This window comes from Thamnophis sirtalis, unplaced genomic scaffold, assembly GCF_051295495.1.
Source record: "Thamnophis sirtalis isolate CommonGarterSnake01/CBP01778 unplaced genomic scaffold, rThaSir2_p1.2 scaffold_4, whole genome shotgun sequence".
NCBI lineage: Eukaryota > Metazoa > Chordata > Lepidosauria > Squamata > Natricidae > Thamnophis > Thamnophis sirtalis.
The window spans coordinates 114,493,976-114,506,869 of record NW_028261384.1 but is presented as its reverse complement, the minus strand read 5'-3'; the positions used below and the strand labels follow the sequence as shown (position 1 = coordinate 114,506,869).

The following is a 12,894-nucleotide window of genomic DNA, read 5'->3' as shown; positions in this document are numbered from 1 at the left end:
GTTGACTTGGGCCAATCATTTTTTTTCCTCAGCCCTTGGAAGGAGGCAAAGGCAAACCATTTCTGAAAAACCTTGCCAAGAAAACTGCAGATTTCCAAGTAGTCTGAGAATCAGACACCGTTGAATGGAAGAAAAAAAACATCTGATAAAAAATTAATGTATGTTAGAGCAAAGGATATAAACACTAAGTTTTAAGATAGTTTGCAAATTATGGAAGTTTGAAAGAGCCACTTTACTGTACTTGTTAAAATGTTGCATTAAAAAGAATGAGCTCAAATTCATCAGCATAAGATCTAGCTGGTGATTTTGGGCTAGTCACACTCAGTCTCTTCCCAATCCACATCACAGGTTTGTTGTTTGGAAACAATCCAGAAACACTACATAAGGCCTTTATAAATGTTATAATGTATATGATGTATAAAAGTTATAAATGTATATAATAATACCATATGATATAATGTAAACACCATTTGTCCCAGATTAGGCAGTTAAGACATGCTTTTTTGTTATCTATTTTGGGGTTTTCAGAAATCGCTTGATTTTGTACCATGATCTGAATATTTTTTGGGGAAGTTAAACTAGTAAGATTCTGTCTTATACCAATAATCCAGAAAAAAAAATCTGAAATGATATTTCAGAACAATCCTAATATTTTACAATATCCTCCAACTTGCTCAACAGGTATTTGATATCATAAAGCACAATCTGCAAAAAGTCCTTTAAAACTTTTGAAAAACATTAAAAGTTTACAACCTACTGGATTAGCACAGCTGAAAACATTTACTATACTACTGGTATTACACTTCAAAATTGCATTTTTGTAGATTGTTCTTTTGCAGAATTATCTTAGTTGTTATGTTAATTGTCCATTGTCTGCAAAATGTTTCCTTTTGTGTGGGGTGACTGCCTAGTAGTAAACTGAGTTGATATATAACACTATAAGAATGTGTGTGTATGCGTGGGTAAGTGTATATGGCAATAATAGGTATATTGATCAAAAGAATATAGTTGTATGAAAGTATTAAATTCTGTCTCAGCCATAAATTCATGTATAATGACATTCCCAGATTATAAACATTTTAGAACATTAGAAAAACCTGTTTTAATGAAGCATTTCATCTCTACCATGATGAAATTACTTATTATCTATTCCTCTTCTGTACAAATACAGTGGGGTAAAAAAGTATAAAATGTTTCTGTAAATATTCTGTAAATTAGATTGACCGTATTGACATTTTTGATACAAAGGTTAAGACAGTTTCCTATTGTTTAGATAAAATAAGGGTCTCCAATTCCTTTTTAAAATGTGCATATCAAAAGGATTAATTAATAAACTATGTATAAAGACTAATTATGGACTTATTGATCTCATAAAATGTAATCATCTTTTCTAATCATTTAAGTATCTCTGAAGCTGAAAATGTTAATGGTTCAAATTATGATGTAAGCAAATAATATCCTTAGTTAAGAAATAACGATTTATCATCCAATAATTGATCTGAAGATGCCAAAATTCTTCCATATTTTCAACTTATTTTTTAAATCAATTTTTAGATTCCATAGTATCAATTTTAGCATGAGAAAAGCATCAAAATCATAATATACTTAGTTTTTATGGAAACTGCAGCAATGGAAGATATTCAGTGGGATTTTTGAAAAAAAACAAACAAACACACAAATATACAAAGTTTGTTTTTGCAAACAAGGATACCATAAGTATGGAAGACATTGAGAATGGTGGATTTATTCTTATGTAAAAAGACATTGGGGTCTGGCCCTCCAGACACATAATTAGATGAAAAACATCGCTAGATTGCCTCCTAATCTGTGGAATTCACAGGGTATGTCTTGGGGGGGGTGGGGGAAAGCAGTTTCTAGCTTCTCAAACTTTGTGTAATATGGTCACAAACATAGTATTAGTCCTTGGAAAATATTGTTGACCAAAGCTTTAAAAACTAACATGCAATGTTTTTCAATCTTTTTTTAAAAAAATGAAACATTTCTAATGACAAAATAAAACATACAGAAGGAAAAAGACACAGCCATTTATATTGGGAATGCAGTTGTTGGTCTTTAAACGTAGCACCAAAGATTGTCTAGATGTCAGATCTTGCTGTAGGAAGTTCTGAAGAACAGTATTGTCTTTCAGCATTTTCCAGAAGAGCAGCGACCTAGGAAAAAGTGAAGACAAAGGCAGCCATTATTTTATTTTCCAGCATTGCCATTTACAGAGATTAAATGCGGGACAGCATGAGATGATTTTGGAAATGTCTGTCCTATTCCCCACATAATTAACTAGGAAGCAACTTCCCCAACATTCACAATTACTTCCTTTCATATAGTCCCATAACCCAGTGCAGTTTTTTAAATAAACCAAAATAGTCAAGAGCACAAATACAGTTGTTTTAAACAGGCAATAATATGTCATTATTTTCTTCAAATGATGCTGAAATATATAACTGATTTCTGTTAGCAATCCCTAATATTTTTCATCTAAGATGAAATCCCAGAGCCTTCAAGAAAGACAGTGACTGGTTTAACTTAATAAACCGGTTAGGGTTTGTTTTAAACGGTGGGATTCAAAAAAATTTACTACGGGTTCTGTAGGCGTCGCTTTCTGGGAGTGGTGTGACTTTGTGGGTATGGCTTTGGGTGTGGCAGGGGAAGGATACTACAAAATCCTAACTCCCTCCCCACTCCTGGGGGAAGGTTACTGCAAAATCCCCATTCCCTCCCACCCCATTAACCTGCTTTCCCACTCTGTTCTCCTGTTTGGGGCAACAAAAGAAGATCAGCTGGGAGGCAGCAGGGGCGAGGCCAGCCTATTTATCAGTTCTCCGAACTATTCCATATTTCCACTCCAAAATCTGTCAGAACTGGCTGAATACCACCTCTGATTCTAACCATAATTGGTTGATCACAAGCTAGCTTCACACATGTTTTGCAAATCACAATAGTTGGGCTCACCCACAAGATAAATAAATTACATTATGACTTGGGAATCCAGCAAAGATTTAAATATAATTATTGATGATTGTGTGGAACTTTTAATTTTACATATATGCCTAAAAATGAGGACAGAATGTATGTTTTGGCTGATTGTGGGTATGAAGGTGAACAGAAAATTAACATAATAGGAGATATATGAATTTCATCTTCTTAAATCATACCTCTATAGCCATTTCCCATGTATCCATTCATTCCGTACTTTGATTCCTTCCCTCCTAAACCAAAAGAAAAAACCCCACCAATAATTAACATCATATTCTTGATTGACAATATTTCGCTATGTAATTCTAAGCAATAACTTTATTGTTTAGTAAACTTTAATATGGACTGTTTCATAACTGTGTTCAAACTGCAGCACTCCAAAAGATGAAGCCAGATAATTTTAATCATATTTTCCCAATGTCTATCCGATCATAGCATAAACATGTCCTGGAAACATTGAATGGGGATGTGAGTCTATACTAGCATTTTTCTTTCTTCTCTCTTGTGTGGAATGATGAAGGGATTTTGTTGCTCCAGGCTGGTCTTTCGTCTATCCCAGAGGTGTCGAACTCAATTTCATTGAGGGCCACAGGGCTGTGGTTGACCTTGGGGGGGGGGAGATGGGCATGGCCAACTGGGTGGGCATAGCCAGCTTTACATCACTCCTGAAACTGCTGGCATGTTTCCTCTTTGTATTGGGTAGACTGGGCCGAAGCCACATTGGTAATCTTTCCTCTTCGCATTGGATAGACCAGGATGGCCCTGCTGGCCAGATCCAACCACATCGCAGGACAGATGCGCCCCCCTTGAGTTTGATAACCCTGTTCTGTCCCATAGGTAAACTTCAATGATTTGTTCATGCTGTATATTAGCAGGCATTATTTCCCTTCCCAACAGATATATCTGTACCAATGTGCACCCATAGAAACAGATGCTGGAGGAATGATGTGCTATTTTCTCACCATCACAATCTGGGTTTTAGTGCAGTAGAAATGATGTAGGACCCATAATAAATTGGGGCAGGGCCCTGTTTGGCTCATGCATTCCAAAGTCTGAATTTATGAAGGCAATTTGCACAGCCAGTTTCAAAGCAATTTTCTGGGAATGCAGAATGGAAACAGTGCTACTTAGAAGTGCCTGGATATTCCGTTACACAGGTAGTCCTTGACTTATGACGACAATTGAGCTCAAAATTTCCATTGCTAAGCAAGACAGTTTTAAAGTGAGTTTTGCTCCATTTTACAACCAATCTTGCTATAGTTTTTAAGTGAATCACTGCATTCTATTCTATTCTGAGTTTAAGATGGTTGCTTTGCTGTGCTAAGGGCAGGGCTAAGTCACCATGATTCTTGAAATCATATTTTCATTCAGTTAAAAATAATATCTGAAAGGGAGAAAAAAGAATACATATAGCAATTAAAACATTTAAAACTGCTTGTAAGATGGAATTATATCATCAGAAGGCAGCATAGAAGTAGGAAAATGTTCAGGGAAGAGAACCTTCCTTTAGAAAGCTGTTCTTTCGGGATTTGCCTTCCAAAAAAGCCCAGGATGTCTACAGAGATGTCCAGTCCATATTTAGGAGCGCACAAGATGTAAACAGGGTTCAATTCTGGCCATATAGATCTCCCAATGACACGCCAAGTACATTTTCAAATCTTTCTCAGTTACAGATGTTTGAAGTGCTTTTAATGGTAGCTTGAATACTATCAGATTGGGGTCCTATCATTCATGCTTCCACGACATCCAGATTAGCTAATCATGAAGTGTTCTGTTTAGGGCTGTACTTGAAAGTGTTTGTAAATTGATTATTTCCTAATTATGTTCCCACATTTTTAAGGAATGGTAGTGGCAAATAAGAGTATGATGCTCTAGTTTTTACAAATAAGAGTATGATGCTCTAGTTTTTACTGTTTCATTGGCTATATAGCTGGTTGCAGAGTGCTGATGGATAGAAGGATTTATTTATTATGTCTAAATCTGTAGGGTTTAATTATTCCATCTTTATTACTTTAGAAATAACTCATGGAGGTGAACATACTGTACACAATACTCCTTCTTCCTACACTCCCTACAACCATAATCCTGTGAAGTGAGTTGGGCTAAGAGAGAGTGACTGGCCCAAAATCACCCAGCTGGCTTTCATCCCTCAAGACAGATTAAAACTCAATCTCCTGGTTTCTAGCCTAGTGCCTTAAACTAGACCATAAATTTAGGGTTCCGAAATGTTGAAGGTAACTATATAAAACAAGCCTTCTCAATAACAGTCCCTAGATTAGGAAGTACCACTGAGTAAATACTTAGTATGCTTCTATTTAAGTGACAAACACTTGCTTTCTCCAAAGGGAATTCCTATTGATCACCATGAAGTTTCCTTTCTTATTACACTAAAACTTTTAAAGAAAAATACCTTGTTTAATACCATCTTATTATTATGAATTCATTTTTACTAAATTGCTTGGTGATTACTTTCATTTGAAGCAGTTAGATATAAAAATGTTGAAGAATACAGTCCTTAAGGAACTTACATTGAAAGACTCCAGAATTACCCAGACGCATAGTTTGAAAAGTAATTGCTCATTCTAAAACTCTGGAAGTTCTTTATTTTAGGCCAACCTAAAGTTTTAGGATATTAGCAAAAAAAGTAAAAAAGATGGGAAAACAGAACTGTGGTGCCACTTACGGTATCCTCCTAGTGGCTGTCCAGGGCCTGGCAGACTGCGATATCCTCCTGGAGCTTGCCCTGCAGCAAGGGGACCATACCCAGCTGCCAGATAAAAGAAGAGGAAAAATTTAAGCACAAGGAAGAGGCAAGATAATCTTTGATGGTACTATGAGCCTTTCCTCCCTGGTGATAGCAATACCATTTATATACTGCATCACAATGTTTTCCAGCCCTCTTTAAGCAGTTTACAGAGCCAGCTTATTGCCCCCAACAGTCTGGGTCCCCATTTTACCAACCTCAGAAGGATGGAAGGCTGAGTCAATCTTGAGCTGGTCAGACTCAAATTGCCAAACTGCAGGCAGCTGGCAGCCGGCAGAATTAGCCTGCTGCATTCTAACTACTGCACCGCCACAGCTCCTTAACTTACTTCAGCCAATGGTCTTTTTATATCGATGTCCTGATGAGATACTGATGTGCTATTTTGGTTTTTAATACCACTCTGACTGGCTACTGAAATGCCCTTATTGATACCGGTAGTAGTGAGGATATTTGCTGATTGGCTAATGAGCAGCTAATAGCATCTCACCTAAAATATAAGGTTTTTTCCAGGATCCATTGATCAAAGCTGTTCTGGTCAAATAAATACACCCATCTAAAAGGGGGCGGATATTACAGAAAATGCCCATTGCCCATCATGGTTCTGTGTTGGCTTTAGCTGAGTTAGTGTTAAAATCACAAGACTGCTTAAATCATGTGCTAGGGTGAGATAAAGCTAGTATCATGTGACAAAGGGAGAAGATTAAGATTAGGACTGTCAGAACATTCTAATGCTAATTACATAACTAGCAGCAGGATAAAGATTTAAGAGTCTTTTCTGGGGGTAGAGTGAAGGTTCACACTTAACCTTACCTGCCCCCAGTCCATTAGCTTGAGGGTCTCTAGTGTTCAAATATCCTAGTCCATTTCCATTGCCTGCAAAGGATGGAGAAATAGAAAGGGAGAAACGTGCAACATAGAAAATCACATCAAATGCCCTGTCACTATGCTTCCCTCCTGTAAATTTGGATCATTGGAATGGGAATCTAGAAACTGGTATTGACCACTACTTACTGATAATGACCTTCAATCATCTATACAGAAATTATGTTTTGCATCTAAAATGAAAGTATATTTTAGTCTCCTGGGAAACTCTGCTGGCAATCTGAGAACTATTCATCAACTGTATCCAATTCAGGCAATACAGTATATTTCCATATCTAATACAACTCTTAAGGAATACTGAACAGACTGGCCTTCTCTGAGTTGTTCTGTCAACAGCAACTAGTCGTCTAAAGATATCACACAATTGTGAGCAGAGTGAAAGCTTTATGCAGATACAATCATTTGTGTGTATCTGTTTATTTCTAATTTTCAAGATCTGCATTGGAGTGGAATGGTTGAAATGATGATTTGCAGTTCTTTTGGGTGGGAGAGTTTATTTCTTTTGAAAGAAAATGGGCACATTAAGCTTAGCCTTTTTGCCATTTAAATTGTATTTTAACAAAGGTGATGTCAAAAGTTGCACATCTGCAACCAGAAGTTACATTCTGTTAGCTAGGGATTCCCCCTGGCTTAATATACTCAACCACTTTGGTTTGCAAATCAAGATTTATAGCAGTGTACTTAGGTGATTGCAGTTTATTTAAACTTAGATGGTTGCAGTTTATTCAAGAAAACATAAATGAACCCTATCTTAGTATAATACACCATTCATTTAAAGCAGAATAATCTCTGTTTCTGGGCTTGTTTTAACAGGCTAGCCTAACAGCTCCTCAGAAATTTGAGAATGTTGCCCTGGGACATGAAAGAAAAGAAAAAGAAACATGCAGGAATAAAATTGGTGCTCCTTTATTATGTCAATCATATGTTAAGTGTTTTATAACTTGGTCACTCACACTTTGAGATTCTCAGGGAGACATGAATAATGAATAGTTTCGCCTTTTCACAATAAACTATTGCTAAATTCCTATTTCCATCCTAACTTGTAGAAGATTCAATTTCTTACCATCCAACCCTATCGCCTTGGCAGGCTGGGGTTCATATCCTACTTGTGGCCCACCTGGGTGAAAGAGACCAAAAAGCAGAAAAGTGAATTTCTTAATTCCACAGATACAAGAAATTTTCACATTACACAGGACTCACCAGATGTAATCTAGGGATTTTGAGGTTGGTGTCAGATTTACAAAGGTTTCTTGCAATACAATAAATTCAAGGTAAACAGCTCCAAACTCCATTGCAGAAAATACGACTTCAGTAACAGAGTGGTCAATGCCTGGAATGCACTACTTGGCTCGTGGTTTCATCCCTAAACCCCCATAATTTTAACCTTAGACTGTCTACTATTGACTTCATTCGATTCCCAAGAGGTCGGTAGGGGGTGCACTAGCTTGCCTATCATCTCTGTCCTATTACCTCCATTTATTCATAGCCATTTACTGTGTTCACATTTATGTTTATACTTATACCTGTTATCTTTTATATGTTTGACAAACTAAATAAATGAAATAAATCAATAAACATAGCAGACTTGGCCTGCAGCATTATCTTTCTAAGTGGGAAGAGGAGCTTCCTCCTTCCAAAGCCCATATTGGCAAGGAGTAACCATATAGCCCAATCCTGGAAGTAAGGAGAAGAGGGCTGAAACACAGTCTCCCAACTTTTGGGGATATTACAAGAAACCAAATGCTGTTTTTTTCTTCTTCTTTTTTCACGCAGCAGGTGAGAAAAGGAGGCCCTGAGGGACAAATTGCTCCTATTTAAGTGGGGCTCTGATCACGCTTGTACTAACCAATAGAATGGAATAGTATAGAATTCTTTATTGGCCAAGTGTGATTGGATACACAAGGAATTTGTCTTTGGTGCATATGCTCTCAATGTACATAAAAGAAAAATAAAATAGAATACATTCATCAAGAATCATAAGATACAGAACAGTGTCATAGGTTACTAATAAGCAGTCAAATTATACTAGAAAACAAATAGAATTTAAAATTTAAAGATACAAGCAACATGGTTATAGTCATAGGTGGAAAGAGATGGATACTAGGAAAGAGATAAGTACTAGGAAGGAAGTGAATAATAATAGTAATACAGTCTTAGTAGATAATTTGACAGTGTTGTGGGAATTTTACCAGTATAGAAAAGGAAATTGTTATGTCCCACCATGCCATATTGAAAGCATTAAGCCGTAAATTGATTCAGGCCTCTGAAACAAAATGCATACCAAGGCGAAGGAGATCCATCAAAGATAATTTAGAACTCTGTAAAACAATCACAAAACAACTAGAAAAATGTTCCATAATAGTCTTACCAAATGGTCCTGCTTTACCATCTACTCCAAGACCAGCAGGTTGAGCACCATATGGCAGCTGGCTGGGGTCTCCTAGAAGGAAACATTCAGTGCAAGAGATGTGGTTTACAAAGAAATGAATGTTCTGCACCAGGCAATCTACTCCTGAACTTCACTTCAGCTTTCTAGGAAGACAACTCTTTAATGCATCTTCTAGGAATGCCACTCTATTAGTTTTTTTTTTCTTTGAAGAAGAAAGAAGAATTCAATTGGTATAATCCTTTTCACCTTTATGTGTTGGATTTCTTCCCCATGCTGATGATAAAGTATAACTCTACCCGCAAATATGACATATTTGGATATGTCATGTATGGACAATCATTTCAATTTCTTAAAAGTGTTACCTAGAAGAAACCTCTTTGCCTACAAATTTTCTAATCTGTTTACAGGCAAAATACCTTTCTAAAAATCTTAAACATTGGGGTCTTTAAAAAGGCTAAACCTTGAGTTAGTTAGCATTAGATTTAAATCTATGTTATTTTTCTATTCTTGTATAGCGTATTAGTAATCCCACTACAATTGATTCTGCTTTACACACACCATATCTGCCAGCACCATAATTTCCCAGGCCGGTAGCTTCTGGTTGTTGTGGTTGTCCTCTGTATGGATTTTGCCCAGCACCTGTAACAGAGATGGCAGTCAGAAAATTAACTGGGACAGAGACAATCCCTTCCCTCACACAACTACACCTTTAGTTCCAAATAAATGAAACAGGCCTTCCCTCTCTCCAATGATATGAAGCTCCACGACAGCTTTCCCCATGTGGTACTTTGCTAATAGAACAGAAGTTCCATCATCCACAGTGACTTTCTGTCCAGTACTTTGGAAGGACATCACATTTAAGAAAGAATTTTGAGGAGATATATGGCTCTTCCACAAAAAAATTCTCTTTGCCTTTCTCAAAGAATATGATTGTTTTTGGAAGAAGCCATGATAGAAGGCTTCGTAAAATCAGAACAACAGTCAATGTAATTCTGCTCAACCATTCTGAGGTCATATCTTTGGTACTTAAAGTTTACTAATCACTTGGCAAAGTTCACTTAGATAATGTCAAGCTGCACAAAGATTTGTTCGGTTGCCAGTGAATGGCAGAGGAATACTGCTCTTCATTCTGTCTTAGGTTGGAGACTCACCTCCATACTTGGCTGAGGCAGCAGCAGCAGCAGCAGCAGCAGCAGCTGGACCGCCTAACTGACTGCCATATGGAATCTGGGCACCTGTAAATAAAAACAAACCTAAAGACTGTGTTTGCATGACACATTTAAGCCAACATCATCATGCTTTGTTCAATTAACATATTTGGGGGGGGGATTTGCATAACATCCTGGAATTTAATAGCAATAGCACTTACACTGCTTCACAGTGCTTTATAAGCCATCTCTCAGCAGTTTCCAGAGTCAGCATATTTTCCCCAACAATCTGGGTCCTCATTTTATCGATCTCGGAAAGATGGAAGGGTGAGTCAACCTTGAGCTGGTGAGATTTGAACTGCCAAACTGCTAGCAGAATTAGCCTGCAGTACTGCATTGTAAACACTGCATCACCATGACTTTAAACAAACCACATGGCCTGAATTTGCACAAAAGTGAGGCTACTGTCTGCAGAACAGCCTGCATCTCAGCACTGATTCAATTATTCAGGATAGAGTGTGATTAATTTCGTACAAATAGGCATATTTCCTAAATCTACTTTCTTCAAACTGAAGAAAGCATTCATTCCCCAAATCCACAGTTGTAAATGGTAGGAGAAAGTGGGAATACTAGTTGTGAGAGTAGCAATAAATGAGTCCTTGTAGATTTTACTCCACTGGTTGTTGCTGAATATGGGAGTGGGTGCTCATCTCCATTTCAAATCCATTGAGCCAATGCTGTCTGAAGACATTTCCATGTCATGTGGCCAACAGAGCGCTGTTACCTTCCCACCGAAGTGGTACCTGTTTATCTACTCTCATTTGCATGCTTTCAAACTGCTAGGTTGATATGACGTGGGACAGGGACGGGGAGTTACCCATCATGTGACGCTTGGGTCTCGAACCTGGGCTCTCAGCTTTCCAGCTCATTTAAGCCCAGGACCTTAATTGCTGAGCCATCATACCGCGCTAGTTGTGAAAGAACTGGAATAAGATCTTCTGCATTTTAAAGCCAATATAGCTACAAGGAAGGAGGCTTGTTTCAACCTGAGACCACAGTAGTGATGCGATAAGAATACTATGTATTTGATTCTAAAAAAATTCAAATACATAAAATTCAATAATGATTTTTGATAGGTGGATAAAAATGCCAAATTCAGTCTGAACATCTGCTTGTGACGAACCATAATTTATGTCATTATCTGATCCAAATTTCTCCTTTTGGAGCTACCCAATGCCTCATAAAACAGATAGGGTCTATATTATGGGATGAAACTCAAGGCCTGGGGGCCGAATCCAGCCCATGGGGTGCTTAGATCTGGGCCATGGGGCCGCTATGAAAATAGCAAAGGGCAGGTCCATAGTGCCTCTGCCAGCAAAAATGGAGCTCAGGAGGGCTGTGTGTAGCCCTCTTGACCTCCATTTTCATTGGCAGAAGGTTGTAGGTGGCCATCACAGCCAAAAACTGAGCTTGGGAACCCATTTTCATTGGCAGAGCACTCTGACCACCACAGGCGCCCCTGACACAAGTGACATCAAGCTGGCCATGCCCACCCTAGCGACGCCCACGTCCCCCAAGGTCAAACACCATCCTGATGCAGCGCTCAATGAAATCAAGTTTGACATCCCTGGTCTACATAACACTGGGATAATTTCAGACTAGAAATTGGCACAATAAAGAAATGACAGGAAAAGCCTATTCCCATAGTCCTGATTAAAATTTACAGATTGACTGACTGGATTTGCATAGCATTTTAAGCCATAGTCAAGATGATTTGGAGATAATTTGCACTCTGCTAGCATTGTATATAGCGGATCATAGTTAATCACCTAGTCTGAAGTAAAAGCCACAGACAGTTGGAATCAGTGGTTTATGGCCGTAGGAAGTTAGCACCCATCACTTTCCTAGAAAAATGAAATATCTTAGGAAATATTGAAGAGGCAAAATATTATATTTCTCTGGTTGTGCAAAGAGAGAAACATGTTTTAAAGACAAAGTAGCTCCCTGCAGCTTCCTGCCCATTCCCCTTTGTCAATGGGCCATTAAGATGCCCAAACCAGTCTATTCTACATAATAAAGAGTTCTCCCCTTCAGCTCCAGGATGATGGGATTAAGGCATGATAGTATTAGCCCTTTACCCAACTCACCACATGGCATCTGAGAACTCAATCAAACTTGGGATTCAAAACACAGCCTACAGAGTTGCCCCTGCATGGCCCCATGGGAGTCTGACAACCAATCAGAATACATTTCTTACACAGGAATAGGGAACAGAGAGGTGGGGCCGAACAGATGATAAAAAGCCCAACAAGCCCCTTCCTCTCCTTTCTTCTTCTTCACCCAAAATTGAAGCATGTGATCACCTTTTCTGTTCAGGACTCAAGCCATGTGGTCCTATCCACCAATAAACCATCTTTCCAAGCAGCCTCCATGTCTCCAGTGTCTTTTTCCCCACTTGGAGCTGAACCCATAAGGGCATTTCTTCCAACATAGCACAGCCCAGTGTGGCTTGTTCAAAAACCGTGATTGAAAGGAATTATGGCTTAGCATAATGTGGGAAATTGACACACATTTTCTTTTGCAAAATGCTGATTCATCTAATTATAAATCTCCCTGGAACAGAGAAAGCAGTTCAGGAGGCCATATCTTTTAGTTGAATATTACGGGAGATATTCCTACCTTTTGCTTTCTAGATAAGCTGGGACTACAACTGCAAGAAT

At 38.1% G+C, this 12,894-nt stretch overlaps 2 protein-coding genes across 2 annotated transcripts in view; one reads left to right on the top strand and one right to left on the bottom strand.

Moving 5' to 3' along the window:
* PAQR4 (progestin and adipoQ receptor family member 4) overlaps positions 1 to 1,351 on the top strand; it is a 39,394-nt gene extending 38,043 nt beyond the window's left edge. The window contains exon 4 of the transcript XR_015696471.1: positions 33 to 1,351. The gene's annotated coding sequence lies outside the window, so the exon portion shown is untranslated. The remainder of the gene's footprint in view (positions 1 to 32) is intronic.
* Positions 1,352 to 1,726: 375 nt separating this feature from the next.
* Positions 1,727 to 11,055, bottom strand: GREP1 (glycine rich extracellular protein 1). Its single transcript, XM_087714662.1, has 9 exons — positions 11,052 to 11,055; positions 10,178 to 10,261; positions 9,585 to 9,665; positions 9,006 to 9,077; positions 7,701 to 7,754; positions 6,566 to 6,628; positions 5,675 to 5,758; positions 3,171 to 3,224; positions 1,727 to 2,171 (listed from the first exon to the last, which is right to left on the bottom strand). Exons 1-9 carry the CDS (start codon positions 11,053 to 11,055, stop codon positions 2,146 to 2,148), a joined length of 522 nt encoding a protein of 173 aa, XP_087570788.1. The 3' UTR covers positions 1,727 to 2,145.
* Between the last annotated feature and the right edge of the window lie 1,839 nt (positions 11,056 to 12,894).

Coding starts and splice junctions, on each gene's coding strand:
- GREP1 (XM_087714662.1), bottom strand. Junction 7,755..9,005: donor TGGTAAAGCAGGACCATTTG/GTAAGACTATTA, acceptor TCTTTCACCCAG/GTGGGCCACAAGTAGGATAT. Junction 2,172..3,170: donor CATGGGAAATGGCTATAGAG/GTATGATTTAAG, acceptor ACTTTTTCCTAG/GTCGCTGCTCTTCTGGAAAA.